A 19,463-nucleotide genomic window follows, 5' to 3' on the forward strand; every position below is an offset into this window, starting at 1 on the left:
CGAGAAGAATTTAGAAGGTAACACACATGCACAGGAAAGCAATGCAAATCAACTCCCTGTATAGCTATCCTTATCTCAAGTAGCAAAAACCCTTGGTCCTTCCTATTATTGCTTATACTCTCTTCAACAAAATTAGAGATAAGGGCAAAATAGTTTCTGCCTGGTAGCGAGGGGATGGAAGGGAGAGGGAGGGAGTGGGGGTAAGGGAGAGGGCAGGGGAAGGGGGGAGAAATGACCCAAACATTGCATGCAAATGTGAATAAAAAAAAAAAGAAAAAGAAAATGTGTGAATAGAAGTTTCATAAAAGAGAATTATACAGATTTCAAGCATATAAAAAGTACATCATTAGCCATTAGGGAAATGTAAATTAAAGCCATAATGAATTACTACTACACACCTATGTGAATGGTTTAAATAAAAAATGATACCACTAAATGCTGATGAGGATGTGAAGAACAGGATTTCTCATACATTGCTTCTGAGACTATATGATACGACAGCTACTCTGAAAAACAGATTGACAATTTCTTATAAAACATTCAATACCATTTGACTCCACAGTTGCACTCCTGAGCCATTTGCTTGATGAATGAAAACTTAGGATCCTGGGCTGGTGGAGTGGCTCAAGTGGTAGATTGCCTGCCTAGCAAGTGTGAAGCCCTGAATTCAAACCTCAGTACTGTCAAACAACAACAGTAAAAAAATTATGATTCTACAAAACTTGTTCATGAATGTTCATAAAAGCTTTATTTATATTAGCAAGATACCAGAGACAACTGAGATGGTGAATAAAATGTGGTACATCCATACCATGAAATATTACTCAACAGCAAAAAGGAATAAGTAAAGGTACATGTAATAACTTGGGTGAGTTGCAAAGCAATTATCCTGTGAGAAGAAAGCCAGTCCCAAAAGTTAGGTTCTCTTTGATTCTAATTTTATAAAAAAATTCATTGTTGGATATGGTAATTCATGCTTATAATCATAGTACTTGTAGACTGAAGGGGGAGAATAGTTGGTGAATAAAAAAATTTTTTGGCAGTACAGGGTCTCAAATTCGTGGAATAAATAATGATAAAATGATTCTCTTGCCTCAATCTCCCAAGTAGCTGGGACTACAAGTACATACCACCACATGCCCTATATAATGTTTTTGAAAATCCAAAATCTTAGAAATGGAAAGCAAAATTAATTGGTCACAAGAGGTTAGAGACCTGGCAGGAATTTGGTGTGTGTGTTGGGGGGCGGGTAATCACTATAAAAGGGTGACATGAGGGATCATTGAGGTTTTGGAACTGTTCTGTATCTTGATTGTGGTAGTGGGTGCATGACCCTACAAGTTGGTAAAAATGTATAGAATGATATACAAATAAGTGTAAGTAAAACTGAGGGAAGCTGACTAAGATGTGTAGATTATATTAATGTTGATACTCTGGTTATGATATATTATAACTTTGAAAGATGTTATGATCAATGAAAATGAAGTGAAAGGGTGCATGAAAGCCTGAGCATGGTGATACATGGCTGTAATCCCAGCATTGGAGGAAGCAGGAGAATTGTGAGTTCAAGGCCAGTCTGGGCTGCCTACCAAGACCTTGTCTGAACACCTACATATACTACATGAAAGATAGTTCACGAGGTGTTTGTTTTTGTGGTACTGAGGTTTGAACTCAGAACCTTGTGCTTGCCAAGCGGGAACTCTACTACATGAGCCATACACCCAGGGCTTTTTGTTACAGATATTTTTCAAATGGGGGTCTCACATTTGTGCTTGGCCTGACCTGGTCTGTGATCTTCGTTTTTATGCTTCCCACATAACTGGAATGACAGGCAAGCACCACCTTGCCCAGTTGGTTGAGAGAGGGTCTTGTGAAGTTATGCCTGGTCTGGCTTTGAACCAAAGTCCTGCTCCACCTCTGGATTAGCTAGGATATGAGGCATGAGCCTCTGTGCCTAGATAGTACATGAGATCTTTCTAGATTTATTAATTAATTAATTAGTTATTTTTAGAGCACACGCACTACCAGAGCTACACCTCCAGTCTTCTAGATTATTTCTAAAACTTCATGTGAAGCCAAAATTATCTCAAAAAATTAAATAAGAAATAAATTGAGGGCAAAATATTAAGACTCAACCTTTTATCCTGTGTACTTATCTTCATGTTTGAAATATTTCATAATAAAACATGAAATCTCTTTAATGTGTACAATAATAAAATTCTTGGCTCCATATTGTGCCTGATTGAAGGTGAGTCAGAGGGAGAGAAATAGTATGTGAAAGATAGTGAAAACAAAAATATTTTACTCAATATTCATTTAAAAGTCTTTAGATTTTAAAAAGGTAAATATCTCTTTGAAAGAAAGATCTTGTTTTTTGAAGAAAGTGTATTTATTCTCATTTATGATTTTTGAAATCAAAATGATTTTTTTAATTTTTTTGGGGGTGGAACTGGGGTTTGAACTCAGGGCTTTGAACTTGCAAAGCAGGTGCTTTACCACTTGAGCCACACTTCTAGATCTTAAAATTAATTTTTATGTGTTAAACAATATTTTGTTTTATAAGGACTGGGTCAGGAAGCATGACTCAAAGCAGTAGAGCGCCTGTCTAGCAAGTAAAAAGACCCTGGGTTCAAACCCAATATCTTTAAAAAAAAAAAAAAAAGAAAAGAAAGAAAGAAAACTTTTGTAATGAGTTTTGTGTCTTCCTCATTTTGAATACCCAAAACTCTTCATAAAGTAACATAATCATCTTACAATGTTTAGACTGTTGCTACCTTAAACTTTTAAAGTCCTGAGATGTGTATGTGTATAATGTGTATATGTAAATACCTACATACATAAATACACAAACATAAAATAATAGGCTTTAAATGTCATCATTCTTGAGAATTAGAGATTATCTAATCTACCTAACAATTTATATTTTTCTGTTAATCTTTTGATGTGATTAAATGGAAGAACAAATAGTACAAGGCAGTGCAGATACTCAATAAATGGTATTTATTGATGAAGGTGTTTGTTCACCTTCATCACCTCATTCTTCGGCTCTCTGAATTCTTTGGGTTTTGGCTGCATACCTGGATTTTGATTTGGAGAGGAATTATAAACTTGGCATGCATGGATCTAGGGTTGTGTTACTATTTATCTGACTGTTGTTTCTTATAATAGTCAACAACTTAAAGCATTTTTCTGCATTTGTTTGACACTTAATTACTGTTTTCTTAAAAACTTTAATTTGTTGACATGTCTTATTTTCCTAGTTTTCTCCTTAGCTCTCTGACAACTACTTAGTATCCTCTGACCAACTAATTCTTAAATTTAGGTTCTATACTTGATCCTTTTTCTTCTAACTATACATTCTTTCTGGGCACTTTCACTTATCTCTTCACATTACTTCAGTTATCTCTTTTACCTGCTTATAGTGCTGCTCTAAATTGTGACTCTTTTGTCTTTTGTTTGTGTACTGTGTATCCAACTATTTAATATCTCCATGTTGACTCCATGAGATGGTTTTAGTTTACGTTCAGAAAATCTAGCTCATATTATCTTAAGGGAGTTTATTGGCCTCTATTGCAGGAATGCAGAAACAAGCTTCAGATAGGTTAATATGGTGACACAACTATGTAACACGGTGCCTACTCTGTCATCAACAGTCTCCCTTCTTTCATTATAACAAAAAGGCTGCTGGCAACAACATACCAAGACCAATTTTTTTCTCATTCATGTTCAGAGGAAGACAATAGAATTGACAGGACTTAGTGACTTACATTTTTTTTCTTTTATTCATATATGCATACAATGTTTGGGTCATTTCTTCCCCCTTCCCCCGCCCCCTCCCTTACCCCCCCCCTCCCTTCCATCCCCTTGCTACCAGGCAGAAACTATTTTGCCCTTATCTCTAATTTTGTTGAAGAGAGAGTATAAGCAATAATAGGAAGGACCAAGGGTTTTTGCTACTTGAGATAAGGATAGCTATACAGGGAGTTGACTTGCATTGCTTTCCTGTGCATGTGTGTTACCTTCTAAATTCTTCTCGAACTAACCTTTTCTCTAGTTCCTGGTTACCTTCTCCTATTGGCCTCTGTGGCTTTAAAGTATCTGCATTAGTTTCTCTGCATTGAGGGCAACAAATGCTATCTAGTTTTTTGGGTGTCTTACCTATTCTCATACCTCCCTTGTGTGCTCTCGCTTTATCTTGTGATCAAAGTCCAGTCCCCTTGTTGTGTTTGCCCTTGATGAAATGTCCGCATATGAGGGAGAACATACGATTTTTGGTCTTTTGGGCCAGGCTAACCTCACTCAGAATGATGTTTTCCAGTTCCATCCATTTACTTGCAAATGATAACATTTCATTATTCTTCATGGCTGCATAAAATTCCATTGTGCAGCCACATTTTCTTAATCCATTCGTCAGTAGTGGGGCATCTTGGCTGTTTCTGTAACTTGGCTATTGTGAATAGTGCTGCAGTAAACATGGGTGTGCAAGTGCCTCTGGAATAACCTGTGTCATATTCCTTTGGGTATATCCCCAAGAGTGGTATTGCTGGATCATATGGTAGATCTATGTTTAGATTTTTAAGAAGCCTCCAAATTTTTTTCCAGAGTAGTTGTACTAGTTTGCATTCCTACCAGCAGTATGAAAGCGCTCCCCCCACCCATCTTCACCAACACCTGTTGTTAGTGGTGTTCCTAATGATGGCTATTCTAACAGGGGTGAGATGAAATCTTACTGTGGTTCTAATTTGCATTTCCTTTATTGCTAGAGATGGTCAGCATTTTTTCATGTGTTTTTTTTGGCCATTTGAATTTCTTCCTTTGAGAAAGTTCTGTTTAGTTCATTTGCCCATTTCTTTATTGGTTCATTAATTTTGGGAGAATTTAGTTTTTTGAGTTCCCTATATATTCTGGTTATCAGTCCTTTGTCTGATATGTAGCTGGCAAATATATTCTCCCACTCTGTGGGTGGTCTCTCCAATTTAGAGACCATTTCTTTTGTTGAGCAGAAGCTTTTTAGTTGTATGAAGTCCCATTTATCTATACTATCTCTTAGTTGCTGAGCTGCTGGGGTTCCATTGAAAAAGTCTTTGCCTATACCTATTAGTTCCAAAGTATTTCCTACTCTTTCCTGTACCAGCTTTAGAGTTTGGGGTCTGATATTAAGATCCTTGATCCATTTTGAGTTAATATTGGTATAGGGTGATAAACATGGATCTAGTTTCAGTTTTTTGCACACTGGTAAACAGTTTTCCCAGCAGTTTTTGTTGAAGAGGCTGTCTTTTCTCCATTGTATATTTTTAGCGCCTTTGAGTGACTTACATTTTTAAGAGAAAAACTGGAAGGATGGTTCCAGGCTTCAACTTTTGCCTTTTGGTGAGTTAAGTTCTGTTTCCTGAAATATGAAGATGAAAAGCAGTATATAGATGGTTCCTAATTTATAGCAGTTCAACTTAGGATTTCAACTTTACAATAGTATAAAAGCAATACACTTTCAGTAGAAATGGTACTTCAGATTTTGAATATTGATTTTTCTGGATTTAGTATTATATAGTACCATACTCTTGAAATTATGGGTAATGGCAGCAAGCAACAGCTCCCAGTTAACCATGAGATCACAGGGGGAAAACCAATACTCTGTTGCTAAATTACAATGTTTGGTAAGTTAGGTATATTAAATGTTTGTTGTTGTTTGGTTTTTGTTGTTTGTTTGTTTGTTTTTAGTGCACATAGTTGGGTGTTGATTCCAGGGCTAGGCAAATGTTCTTCCACTTGAGCTACACTCCCACTCTAAATGCAATTTGGACTTTATTTTCATCTTACGTTGAGTTTATCAGGACCATAACCCTGTTGTAAGTCAAAGAGCCGTCTCTAGAGGAAAGCAAAGAAAATGAGGTCATGTTAATGTCCAAGTACTTATTTTCATTGTATTTATCTCCTACAGGAATGAAATTCTCAGGTTTCAGGCAGTCTTCCTGATCTCCGCCTCCCATATAGCTGAGATTACAGATGTGAGCCACCACATTTAAAATGCATTTACAGAGTTGTATAACTATCGCCATAATCCAGTTTTAGTATATTTTCCTTGTCCTAAACAGATTGTTTGTGCCAGCCAGGCACCAGTAGCTCATACCTATAATCCTAGCTACTCAGGAAGATCATGTTTCTAAGCCAGCACAGACAAATAGTTCGTGAGATACTATCTTGAAAATACCTATCACAGAAAGGGCTGGTGGAGTGGCTCAAGGTGAAGACCCTGAGTTCAAGCCCCAGGACTGCAAAAAAAAAAAAAAAAAAAAAAAGATTGCTTGTGCCCATTTATAATCAGTCTCTGTTATATTGGATTATTCTTCAGTTTTACTGTGATAAAAAAATATATATCATAGCATTTATCATTTTAGCTATTTAAAAATACACCATTCAATGGCTTTAGGTGTATTCACAGTGTGGTGCAGCCATCACCACTATCCATTCCAGAACTTTTTTTTTCTACCCCAGAGACTCTGTTTCCATTAAACAATTACTTCTTATTCCTTACCTATCACCCTCTATTCTACTTTCTGTCTCTAGGTACCTCATATAAATGAAACCATACAATATGTGTTCTTCTGTAACTGTTTTACTTATACTTGGCATAATGTTTTCAAGGTTTTTTAATGTTACATTGGATTTTGAGACAGGCATGACTGAGTACATAAAGTTGAGATTTATAGATTAGTAAAGACAAGAATAGGTATGAGCAAATTGGTCAGGGTTTTTAGACCTCTTTTGGAAAACAGTATTTATCTCACACATTGAAATATCTGGGTTCTGGTTTCTTTCCACCTCTAATACATCAGCTTTCTTCCTGCATCATTGTAGTCTAGTAAAGGTAAATGAGTTGAACTGCTTTCAGCTGTTTGTATAAGGTAATGATGGCATCCCAAACTGTTCTAGATCTTACTGTTTTAGTGTTTTCCATGCTCATGAATATAACTTATAGCAAAACTTAAAACATTATACATTTGTATATCTTGCTATGTACTTTTCTAAAATACTTTCTGCATCTATGTCTATAATCATTTGAGTGTCACACTTTTCTCACCTTATGTAATTCCTCATGCTCCTTCTTTTTTTTTTTTTTTTTAAGGAAAAAGCAAAGATTTATTATGATGGCATTAAAAGGGGAGATAATAGAGGGCAGCTACACACAGGAGCATAGTGTGCCCTCGCTGCTGTTTTCAGTGATATCCTCAATATGTAGTATTGGTTGAATTTACCCTAGATGTTGTTATTTTGGAATTAAGGCTTAACTTTTTGTGTTCCTTAGCATTCAGCTTGCCCATTACTCCCATCTAGTGCTGTTTTTCCTAGGTAACACACTTCATTTTGACATTTGTTAGAAATGTCAAAACAACAGATCTTTGGAGGATCTATGGATAAAGAATGTTAACATATGTATAATATGTCTCATCTGAAGCTGTTGAAAGAGAAGTAAGAGGATATGGAGAAGTTGGAACCTTCATATGCTGCTGGTAGGAATGTAAAAATGGTATGGCCACTTTGAAAAACAACCTGGTAATTCCTCAGATTATTAGACAGTTACCATAGGCCCCAACAATTCCCCTGTATGTATACCCAAGAGAATGAAAACATCTCCAAAGCAAAACTTACCCACAAATGTTCATAACATTACTAGGAATAGCAAAAGGTAGAAACTACTCAGTTGTCCATCAGTTGATGAACAGATAAACAAAATGTGGTAAGTTCGTACAAGGGAGTGTATTTCAACCATACAAAAGAAATGAAGGTTTTTGGTGTTGGAGACCAGTTGTACAATACTTGCCTAGCACGTGTGAGGCCCTGAGGTAGATCCCCAGAAACACACACACACACACACACACACACAGAAATGAAGTACTGATACATGTCAACATGAATGAAACTTGAAAACAAAATACTGAGTGAAAGAAGCCACGTACAAGAAACCAGATATTATATGTTTTCATTTATATGAAGAGTCCTGAGACAGAAATTAGATTCATGCTTAACCCAGGCTGGAATGGAGGGTGCAAAGGAGAGTGATTGTTAATTGATATGGATTGTTTAGGGCAGGGATGATAAAATATTGTAACATTAGTTGTGATAGTTGCACAACTGTGACTATACTAAAAACCACTAAGCTATATACTTTAAATAGGGGGGTAATGTTGTATAGGATTATGTCTTGATAAAGCTTTTCCTTAAAGAAGAGAGGGAGGGGCTAGTGATGTAGCTCATTGGTATAGTCCTTGTATAAGGCCCGGAATTCTATACCAGCACTGCCCAAAAAAAAGAAACAGAGGATGGGAGGGGAAGAGGAAAAGAGAAGGGGGTAGGGAGTAAATAAGAAACATAATCCCAAAATTCAGAGTTCTGTATTTTAACTTTTTTTCTGGTCTCTAAAAGGTATGTTTCCTTTTATTAGAAATTCTTTTTATTCACTCTTTTTCATTATAACCAGAAAAAGAAATCAGCCCTTATTTTGGTCAGTACTACAGAAAGATGCCTCAAACACGTATATAGTTTCTTTGCAAGAGAACCAATTAATGTTGGTCATTTTCCTGTCTTATTATTTGAGTATAAATTATTGAGCCCAAATCTCATACCTTTGGTATGGGACTCATGGCCCTAGAGTGTAGAAATTAAATTTTATGGAATTTGCAAAATGAAACCCCTTTTACATTGTTTATGCTAGTTCAAAAACAATTTTTTTCTTTTTAATTTTGGGGCTTTAGAGTGGCCTAGCAAGCATGAGGCCCCAAGTTCAAACTCCAGTACCGCCAAAAAAAGTAAATAAAATAAATAAATTTTATTGAGTATCTTTTAAGGTCCCCATTTTTGTAGATGAACTTAATACTTAAAGAGGTAACGTAACTTACTACATATTTGACTTGGTTAAAAATAAGTAACCATTAGAACCTGTGTTTCTATAACTCAAAAAGTTTTTTTTAGAGGCTGAGGGAGTGACTAAAGTGGTAGAGACATCTGCAGGTGCAAGGCCCTGAATTAAAACCCCAGTACTGCAAAAAGAAGAAAAAAAAAATTCTAAAAAGAATTTTAGAATAAACCAAGAAGTTTATTATTGCTATTTTCTATCAGGAAAACAGTCCTGGAGAAAATCCAAATTTCCATTTAGACTTTTCTTAGTATAAAAATCAAAACAGGTATGGTGGCTAACTTGCCTTTAATAATTTTACTGTGAGTAGAAAGAATATTCTTACATGCTTAAGCACGGGAGTTCTTCATTAAGAAAAGCTAGTGTTGCAAAGTATGTTGGAGCACATGTTTAATCCCAGCATTTGGAAAGCAAAGACCAAAAGGATGGAAATTGGAGGCCAATCCAGGCAAAAAAAAAACTTTGAGAGACCTCATCTCAACCAATGAAAAGCTGGGCATGGTGGTACACGCCTGTCATTCCAGCTAAATGGGAAGTATAAAAGGAAGATAATGGTCCAGGCATAAATGTGAGACCCTATAGGAAAAATACCAAACGAAAAAGGAACTGGGGGCATGTCTCAAGTGGTTGAGTGCTTGCTGTAAGTTCAAAACTCCAGTGCTGCCAAAAAAAATAAAAAAGAAGAAGAAAGAAAAAAATAACTGAAACCTTAAGATTTTGAATCTGTATCTATATAGAATTGAGGTCATATAACAAAGCCCTTTTTGCCCTTTTTTTTTGTGGTATTGGAGTTTGAACGCAGGGCCTTCCACTTGATGGCAATCACTCTACTACTTGAACCATACTCTCAGCCCTTCTGATCTAAACAACTGAGGCTTCCTGTTAAAAGCCAGTTTTCTCCCCCATAAGATAGGGCAATTAAAGATATGTATGGGTGCTGGGCGCTGGTGGCTCACACTTGTTTTCTTAGCTACTTGAGATCACAGTTTAAGGACAGCCCCAAGGGTGGAGGGTTTGTAAGACACCCCCCCCCATCTCAACCAAGAGCTGAGTGCAGTGGTGCACACCTGTCACCCCAGTTGTGGTGGGAAGGGTAAAATAGAAGGATAGTGTTCTAGGCCAGTCTGGGCTAAAAGTGAGACCCTATCTCCAAGATAACCAGAGCAAAAAAAGACTGGAGACATGGCTCAAGTGCAGAGCACCTGGCTAGGAAGCATGAAGCCCTGAGTTCAAACCCCAATACCACACTCCTCCCCTCCATCCACAAAAAAAGCAAAAAAAAAAAAAAAAAAAAAGTTTGGATGACCTAAGGAACTTCTCATTCATAGAGGAGCCTTTCCTAGGAGAGGAATTTGGCATGATAGCTAAAAAAGAAGCATCTGATTTTGAGTAGGCATGCACAGTCACTTTGATTTTTTTTTTTTTTTTGATTTTTGCTTTATTTTTGAATTAGCTTACATTAATATGAGGCGATTTCTTGTGATAAATCCATACCATGCAGACAGTGTACCTTGAACAAGTTCATCCCCTCCATTATACTTCCATCCTCCTCACCTCTATCTGATTTAAAAAAAAATTTTGGAGACAGGGTCTCACATTGTATGCCAGGCTGACATCAAACTCAGTCCTTCTCCCTTAGCCTCCTGAGTGCAGGTATTGTAGGCATCTGCCACCACACCCAGATTCAGTATTTCTTTTTTGAGAGATGTACGCTCCTAATGAAAGGTCCTGATGAGAATGGTGTGTTTGATTTCAAGTGTCTTTCACAGTGAGGGCCTTGGTGAGTATAATGTGTTTGAAATTTATTTTCGTTGCTGAGGTTGATTGGAAAAATATTTTTTATTTTAGGAGGTTTGTCGTTGTTGTTGTTGAACTGGGGTTTAGACTCAGGGCCTCCCACTTGCTACACTTGCTAGTCAGGAGCTGTACCACTTCAGCCACTGTGCCAACTTTAGAAAAACCTTTAATGTAGATATTCTACAGAAATCTTTGAAAATTATGTATGTTTACATATACATACATGTATGCATGAATGAATGATTATTCTTAATAACTAACTTTAACACAATCCATTCTCTTTCTCTATGGACTATTTAAGAGACTTCATTCTGATCTTATTTGTGTTTTTCTTTCCACAGAATGGATAGAATGACAGAAGATGCTCTTCGCCTGAATCTATTGAAGCGGAGCTTGGACCCAGCAGATGAACGAGATGATGTCCTGGCAAAACGACTCAAAATGGAGGGGCATGAGGCCATGGAACGTCTGAAAATGTTGGCATTGCTCAAAAGAAAGGATTTGGCAAATCTTGAGGTGTCACATGAGTTACCCACCAAACAGGATGGCAGTGGTGTCAAGGGTTATGAAGAGAAACTCAATGGAAATCTTAGGCCTCATGGAGACAACAGGACTGCTGGAAGGCCAGGCAAAGAAAATATCAATGATGAGCCTGTGGATATGAGTGCTAGACGGAGGTATGGCTTAGTTTAGCTGCCTCCAGGGATACGGTCTTCTCTTTAACTAAGTCTATGAAAGTGGAATGAATTCCAATGAGAGAAGGGTGTTTTTCATCCTAAACCTTCTTGAAAGAAGATGTATCTGTGTCATCTGGGATGACCTTCCTCCAAATGAAGCTAGATAGGTGGTTTTTGTTGTTAATGTTGTTTTGGAGGGTGTGTGTGTGTGGTACTGGGGCTTGAACTCAGGACATCATGCTTGCTAGGCACGTGCTCTGCCATTTGAGCCATTCTGCCAGCCCATCAGATGTTTAAAATGCTAAAAGTCTTAGTTCTTACCCTAAAATAAAATAATCCCATTTCCTAGTGGGGATCAGGGTATGTTTCTCCATCCTCCCTCCCTCCATTTCTCCCTATTTATCCTGCTACACTAAAGTAAATTCTTGCTAAAACCTTAAAAAAAAAAGGAGGGGGAATGCTAGGTAAATTCCACTCATCCCAAATTGTAACTCTTTGGATTTTTTGTTTTTGTTTTTGCAGTGCTAGTGTTTGAACTCAGGACTTCACGGTTGCTTGGCAGGCACTTTAACCACTCAAGCCACTCTGCCAACCCTGTTTTGTATTGGGTATTTTTGAGAGTCTCTCTAACTATTTGCCTGGGATGGCTTCGACCTGTGATCTTCCTGATCTCTGCCTCCCGAATAGCTAGGATTATATACAGACAGGCATGACCCTCTGGTGCCCAGCCCAAATTGTAACTCTTAAGTACATTTTTCATTTTACATACCTGATAATATCATAGTACTATTAGAATTATACCATACATATACCATATGTGTTGAGAGAATGCAAGGCTTGGGTGCATCTGGGTGGTAGAGTACATGCTTAACATGCACAGGACCATATTTTCAATCCCTAGTACCACACCCCTCTCCTTCCCAAAAACAAAAAGACTGTCCTGAAGTCATACCATTTTATTTTTTATTACTTTATGATAATAAATTTTTGAAACACAATCCCTCAAAAGCTGGAAATACCAGGGATACTAACAGCTTTTTCTCCTTAGCTCCAAGGTGGGTTTTGTTTTGGTTGAAAGTTTAAAAAGAAAAATTGAAGGCCAGGCATGGGATACATGCCTATAATCCACATCATCTGGGAAGCAGAGGCAAGAGATTTTTGAGTATGAGGCAAAGTTAGTGAGACTATCTGAAAAACCAAATAAAACCAAAATGGGCTGGGTGTATAGCTCAAGTGGTAGAACATTTGCCTACCATGCACAAGGCCATGGGTTTAATACCCAGTACAGGCAAAAAAAAAAATTGGGGAACAGAAGTTGGTTTGGGCTTTGATAGCTATGTAATGTGGATCTATTGTATCTGGGAATAAAAATATCGTTTAGGGTTGTTCTCAGTTGTAACTTCTTGATGATGTCATACAGTTCCAAAATCTATATTTGGAAATGCAATCCCTAAGTGGCAGATGACACTCATTTGAACAAAGAAAAACTTTTAGAACTTTTACCTTAGAAACAGCCTTCTGTAATGTATATATCCAACCAGGGCCAGAATTTTTATATTTTTTGGTGGTAGTGGGGTTTTGCAGGGAGCAGGGCAGAGGGTATTGGTTGTATGGGATTCTTGAACTCAGGGCCTTGCACTTAGTAGTCAAGTTCTCTACCACTTGAGCCACTCCCAGAACTTAAAAAAAAACCAAAAACTTCTCACTGGTGATGCAAAACTTTGGTGAGTTAAGGAAAGAATGAGAAATTTTCCCGACCTCAAAATTTTTCGCTCAAACTAATCTTAAAGTGAGAAGGAGGAAGGAATACAAAAATGATAATAAATCACACACACACAGAGGAAAAAATTCAAGCAATTTATTTAGGCCTGACCATTACTCTAGGAATCTGGGGGATTAAGGAATGAAAGGCTCTTCCCTCTAGTGGCTTCTTTTTCTGTAATACCACATTCTCTGTTTGCTGTGGCTGTAGAGCATTCCATGGAAGCTTAATAGTTAACAAGGTAGTCATTCTCTTCACTCTGTTCCCCTATTCTGTTTCCTCAGCTAAACTTGGTTAATTTTACTAATGTTTTTCAAAATGTTTCTTTGAACTGGGGATGTAGCTCAGTGGTAGTGCTTGCCTAACAGGTGCAAGGTCCTAGATTTGATTTCCGCACCAAAAACAAAACAAAAAATTTGCATGTCCCAAAAGCAGCTGAGACAAAAAACCTTAAGAAATGGTGGATAGTTTCTTACAACTAATGATCTGAGAGCATTAAGGTTTTAAGTTACACATTTAAATAAGACCTAAGAACACATTGATCTAGACCTATATACTCCCAGCTATTCTGACTGTCTCAAAAAGTAGAGTCTGGGAAGATATCTCTGAAATCAGAGGAGAAGTAGAAGATAAGAGTCATTGATTTTGGAACCTTAAGGCAATTAGAGTTTCCAGGATTCTCATTATCTAGGTCTCAAGCAGTGAGTGCCATTATTCATCACTGCTCAGAAACAAGGATAGCCTTAGAAATACCAAAACAAGGGTTGTCTAATAAATAGGAATGGAAGAGGAGCCAGTGTGGGAGATTTAGATGTCAGAGTATTTCTGGACAGTGTTTCTGAGGAAAAGTGTTACATAAAACTATGGCAAGTCAGTGTGACTTTTTCATTCTGGAAGTTCAGTCCTCCAGAAGGCTGTAGACTTTATAATTGACAGTGTCCGTTTCCTCAAGCCCCTGTCTCTATCTTCTTTTGCCTACATTTGAGCCACGCCACCAGCCTTGTTTTTGTGTTGGTTTGTTTTTTTCTTGTTTTTTTTTTTGCAGTACTGGGGTTTGAACTCAGGGCCTCACACTTGCTAGGCAGGCATTCTACTTCTTGAGCCACTCTACCAGTCCTTTTTTATGGGGTCTCGCTAACTCTTTTCCCGGGCTGGTTTCTAACTTCAGTTCTCCTGATCTCTGCCTTCTGAGTAGCTAGGATTACAGGCGTGAGCTACCACCACTCAGCCCAGGTTTGAACTTTTTGCCTATTTTTCAGTATCTGTTCTTTACAGGGTAGACTGTTACTGGAGTTGTCACTTAATCTCCTTTCTTATAAATCCTCAGATAGCCATTACCATAGTATTATTGTCATAATGAGCTTCCTCTTCACAGCTATTATCCAGAGTGGATGACTAATCTCTATTGCTTTTTGCCCTTTCTCACTTGTAGAGCTAGTCATTTTCTTCACAAGCCCCCATATAACTAAGGACAAATCCAACGGAGCAATATAGGAAAATACATTTAGAATTAAAATCTGGACCGGGCACTGGTGGCTCACACCTGTAACCCTAGCTACTCAGGAGGCAGAGATCAGGAGGATTGAAATTCAAAGCCAGCCCAGGCAAATAGTTTGTGAGAGCCTATCTTGAAAAACCCATCACAAAAAGGGCTGATGGAGTGGCTCAATGTGTAGGCCCTTAGTTCAAGCTCCAGTACCACAAAAAATAATAATCTGTCTGATAAAAACACTCATCTCTCATTCCTAAAGCCAGTCATTACTTTGTACCTTTGTTCTTGCATCTTCTGTAAGGAATTTAAATGAGGAAATATTTTACTGGGGTTTTGCCATCACTTACATCTTGGTATCTTCTTTATCCTAGAGGTTGAGTGTGGCTGTTTTTCCCTGTGTGATGGAAAAACAGACCTAAAGTTCTCTTCAATTTCTTTGTTCAGTGCAAAAAGGATTTTGTCTTAACTTTTTGACTTTCTCTTTTTCTTAACTTTTTATGAACACTTACTGTTAGAAATACCATAATTTTTCCTTTTCTTGTCTAGTGAGCCAGACCGAGGAAGGCTAACTCCCTCCCCAGACATCATTGTTTTGTCTGACAATGAGGCTTCCAGTCCTCGTTCCAGCTCCCGAATGGAAGAAAGACTTAAAGCAGCCAATCTAGAGATGTTTAAGGTAAAAAGAAAGATTTCTTCCTTTCATGTTCCTCTATTCTCTTTAATTCTCTAAGCGTCCTGCTTCTCTTTTTGGATCTAAATAATGACCTGTTGATGAAAACTATTCTTCATGGTGATTCTTAACTTCAAGGGTATGCCCTTTTAGAAGGAACTAGCAGAGAAGATAGTTTGAAAATGTATGTATATAAGCAATTATACTCCATGTAACTTTCTTGGTAAAATGAAAACAATTCAGTTTTTACATACAGCTACAGCAAATTGACTTTTAAAGATTCAGAAACATTATTTTAAAAGAAAACAGTGTCTCCCTTTGGTCAGTCTATTCCGTCAAGGATCTAAATGAGTAGCATTTATACTCTCCTTTCATTCTATAAGCACTTTTTTTTAGTATCTTCTGAATGCCAGCACTGTGCCATGCCCCAGGGATACAACTATAACAGTCTCATCACTACTTCTGTTTCTTACGGAAGATGAAAGTTTCAGATCTAAGTAATACATATCTCTTGTATGAAGAGATTCTGGGTACCTGCTGTTATAGCTGATAATTTCTATGTTTCCTTAGGGGAAAGGTATTGAGGAACGGCAGCAGCTCATCAAACAGCTGAGGGATGAACTACGATTGGAAGAAGCCCGACTGGTGCTATTAAAAAAACTAAGACAGAGCCAGCTACAGAAAGAAAATGTGGTCCAAAAGGTAATGTGCCCTAGAACTAAGGGACTAGGAGAAAAGAAAGAAGAACTATCTGTGAGAGTGAACTATTATAGATAGATTCAACATTGGGGCTCATTTTTCTTTGATTACATTGTTTGTTTATTTTTGGTACTTGGGGCATTGAATCCAGGGCCTTATACATGGTAGGCAAGCCCTCTGCCACTTTAGCTATACCCCAAGCCTTTTGTTTTTATTTTTTTTTGAAACAGGATCTTCTAGCTACCTTTGCCCAAGCTAACCTCACACTTGCAATATTCCTGCCCACTTCCCAGGCATGCATCACCACATTTTTTTCTTTTAATCTTAGGTGTTAAAGCAAGAAATCCTTGATTCTATTTTTCTTGTTTTTCTTCTTGACCAACAAGAGTTTCACACTGACAAGGAAATTTAAAGGTTTAGAAATTACCATACAGTTCACCTCCGACTTACTGACCTTTTCTACAGCCTTATTTTCTTTTCCTTCTCCCAGACTCCAGTTGTACAGAATGCAGCATCCATTGTTCAACCATCTCCTGCTCATGTGGGACAGCAGGGCTTATCCAAGCTTCCTTCCCGGCCTGGGGCTCAAGGTGTTGAACCTCAAAATTTAAGAACATTACAGGTATGTGACTCATAATGGGATCTTAGAAGGCCTTATCTATTGTATCTGTACAAACTACTGTGAAGATTACAGAAGAATATGGTCATGATAGAGGTGCCACTACTCCAGATAGTCCTATTGGTCCTTTGTGGCATGGTTTAGTTTGCAATAAATGAATAAACTTTATTTTTCCATTGTAGTTTTTATTCTCTAGAGAAGGTTTCTAGCTTCTCTAGGTGGAGCACTATCTAGATAGATAGTTTTCTATAAACACATAGGATTAGATAGCTTATACCAAAAAAGCCAGAGACTTACTAGCCACTGACCAGCATTTAGAGTAATGGTAGATTTTTCCCATAGATCATTAGATGAAATTACTAAGTCTGACTGTTCCTGTAGGCCTACTCAGCTGTGCACTATGTTTTTCTTTTTGCATTTTATGGGCATTATACTACCTGTGACTAGTTCTTTTCTTCTTCTCTTTCAGGGTCACAGCGTTATCCGTTCTGCGACCAATACTACCTTACCACACATGTTAATGTCTCAACGTGTTATTGCACCAAATCCAGCTCAACTACAGGGTCAACGAGGCCCACCTAAGCCTGGCATTGTACGCACCACAACACCCAACATGAATCCTGCCATCAATTACCAACCAGTAAGAGAGAGCCCTAATCAGAAAACAGAGAAATCCTTTATTTGCTTTTCTTGTTGAAAGGGCCAAAGGTTTTAAGTTTGTGTATATGCAAAAACTAGGTTGAGGGTGATTTGGGTGGCGTTTTCAATAAAGACCATTCCAGAAAGTAGAAGCTTTGAGGAATTATATGAAAATGGCAATTGAGAAAAGAAGTAGGTTATATATCATAGCTGCAATAAACTAAAATTTGCCTAAAAGAGAGAGAGGGATGAGGCCAAGCAAGATGGCCATGCCTCTAATCCCAGCTCCTCAGGGGGCAGATTGAGAGGATTACAATTTGAGGCCAGCCTAGACAAAAAGTTAAAAAAGACTCTGTCTCAACCAACAAGCTGGGCATGCTAGCCTGCACCTGTGGTTCTAGCTACTAGGAGGCATAGGTAGTAGGATTGTAGTCTGAGGCTGGCCCTGGGCCAGACCCTATCTAAAAAATAAAGCAAAAGAGATTGGAGGCATGGTTCAAGTAGTTGGCTCTGAGGTCAAGCCCAGGTACCACAAAGAAAAAGAAACAAATACAGGTAATAGGAAGCATAGAGATAGAGAAAGCATCCCCAATCTTTTTTTTTTTTTTTCCTCCCAGCAGTTTTAGTTTATAGGTTCCATCATTGTTTTTCCTGTGTACCAAAATTCCCTTTTAATTGATAAGTTGGATACTTCCTATTTTGAAGAAGCTATATTGTCCATATTAGGATCAGATGGTGTCCTCTGCCAAAAAAAGCAATAATTGGTTGTCTTCCACATACCAGCCATCACTGATGTTATTCCCAATCTCTTTCAGCAGTCAAGTTCTTCTGTTCCCTGTCAACGTACAACATCCTCTGCCATCTATATGAACCTTGCCTCCCATATCCAGCCAGGAACTGTGAACAGAGTGTCTTCTCCACTTCCTAGCCCCAGCGCCATGACCGATGCTGCCAACTCACAGGCTGCAGCCAAATTGGCCCTTCGGAAACAACTGGAAAAGACACTCCTGGAGATCCCACCTCCAAAACCTCCTGCTCCCTTGCTTCACTTCCTGCCTAGTGCAGCCAATAGCGAGTTCATCTACATGGTAGGCTTGGAAGAAGTTGTACAGAGTGTCATTGACAGCCAAGGTAAGACTTTTTCTAGTCAGTCTCTTTTATTTAAACAGGAAGTTGCCAAGCCTAATTGGCATAGGCAGCGTATCACAGGTCATTGTGCAATATTCAATAACTGCTCCTTATTGCCAAACCACCTACATTCCATCGCTTATTTATACAGGTTGTTTGGGAACAACATATAGGTGGAGCTGTGTGATTGCGTGTGTGTGTGCTCCATTTTGTGTAATTTTTTTGGTGTATTGTGTAGTTCTTTTAAATGGTGCCTAGTTGGGCTAGGAGTTCAGCTCAATGTTAGAGCACTTGCTTAGCATGTACCACATTCTGGGTTTGATCCTCAGCACCACATTTTAAAAAGAAAAGAAAAGAAGGTACCAAGCATGTTACATGCATAATTTAATGAATAGAACTTCTATTTATGTGACCTTGTGCTGAATTATTATAGTTGCTGCCCTTTGAATGCTTCACGTTAAAGAACTGTATATACTGATGTAGATAACAAAGTTGAACCAAACTCTTATACCATACTTTACCAGTACAATCTCAGACTTACCAATTTCCAGATGTGGATTTATGGGAATACCTTAGAGGAAAGTGCCTACAGGACTCATAATTAGCTGCAAACAAATCACAAAATGACTAATATGGACACTGATAACTAAAAAAATGTAAATGTAGCTGGGCACCGGTGGTTCACACCTGTAATCCTAGCTACTCAGGAGGCAGCGATCAGGAGGATTGCAGTTTGAAGCCACCCCGGGCAAATAGTTCATGAGACCCTATCTCGAAAAACTCTATCACAAAAAATTGGGCTGGTGGAGTGGCTCAAGGTGAAGGACCTGAGTTCAAACCCCAGTACTGCATAAATAAATCAATAATGTAAATGTATATAACAGGAATAAGTTCAATATAAGGTAAGGAGATCTAAGAAGCAAAAGTATTGGCTAAGTTAAATAGAATCCTTTGACTCTGAATTGGCACAGTGTTTTCAAAACATGGATTCTTTTCCCTGCTTTGTCAGTTAATGTTTAATGCTAGGCATGGTGGTACATGCCTTTAATCCCTGCTACTTGAGAAGCTG

The 19,463-nt window shown here is 38.0% G+C and overlaps 1 protein-coding gene across 4 annotated transcripts in view; it reads left to right on the plus strand.

Moving 5' to 3' along the window:
* The window catches only part of Gatad2b (GATA zinc finger domain containing 2B), an 85,429-nt gene that overhangs the window by 58,906 nt on the left and 7,060 nt on the right, over positions 1 to 19,463 (plus strand). For 2 of the 4 annotated variants that reach the window (XM_074048051.1, XM_020166285.2), the window contains 6 exons: positions 11,050 to 11,385; positions 15,186 to 15,315; positions 15,880 to 16,011; positions 16,499 to 16,630; positions 17,097 to 17,267; positions 18,082 to 18,397. In XM_074048051.1, coding sequence (XP_073904152.1) covers positions 11,051 to 11,385; positions 15,186 to 15,315; positions 15,880 to 16,011; positions 16,499 to 16,630; positions 17,097 to 17,267; positions 18,082 to 18,397 — 1,216 coding nt within the window. In that variant the 5' untranslated portion in view covers position 11,050. Of the gene's footprint in view, positions 1 to 4,084; positions 7,509 to 11,049; positions 11,386 to 15,185; positions 15,316 to 15,879; positions 16,012 to 16,498; positions 16,631 to 17,096; positions 17,268 to 18,081; positions 18,398 to 19,463 lie in introns of those variants that run through there. The other 2 variants (XM_074048052.1, XM_074048053.1) reach the window with 2 other exon arrangements.

The sequence above is a fragment of the Castor canadensis genome, chromosome 11, assembly GCF_047511655.1.
Source record: "Castor canadensis chromosome 11, mCasCan1.hap1v2, whole genome shotgun sequence".
Classification (NCBI taxonomy): domain Eukaryota; kingdom Metazoa; phylum Chordata; class Mammalia; order Rodentia; family Castoridae; genus Castor; species Castor canadensis.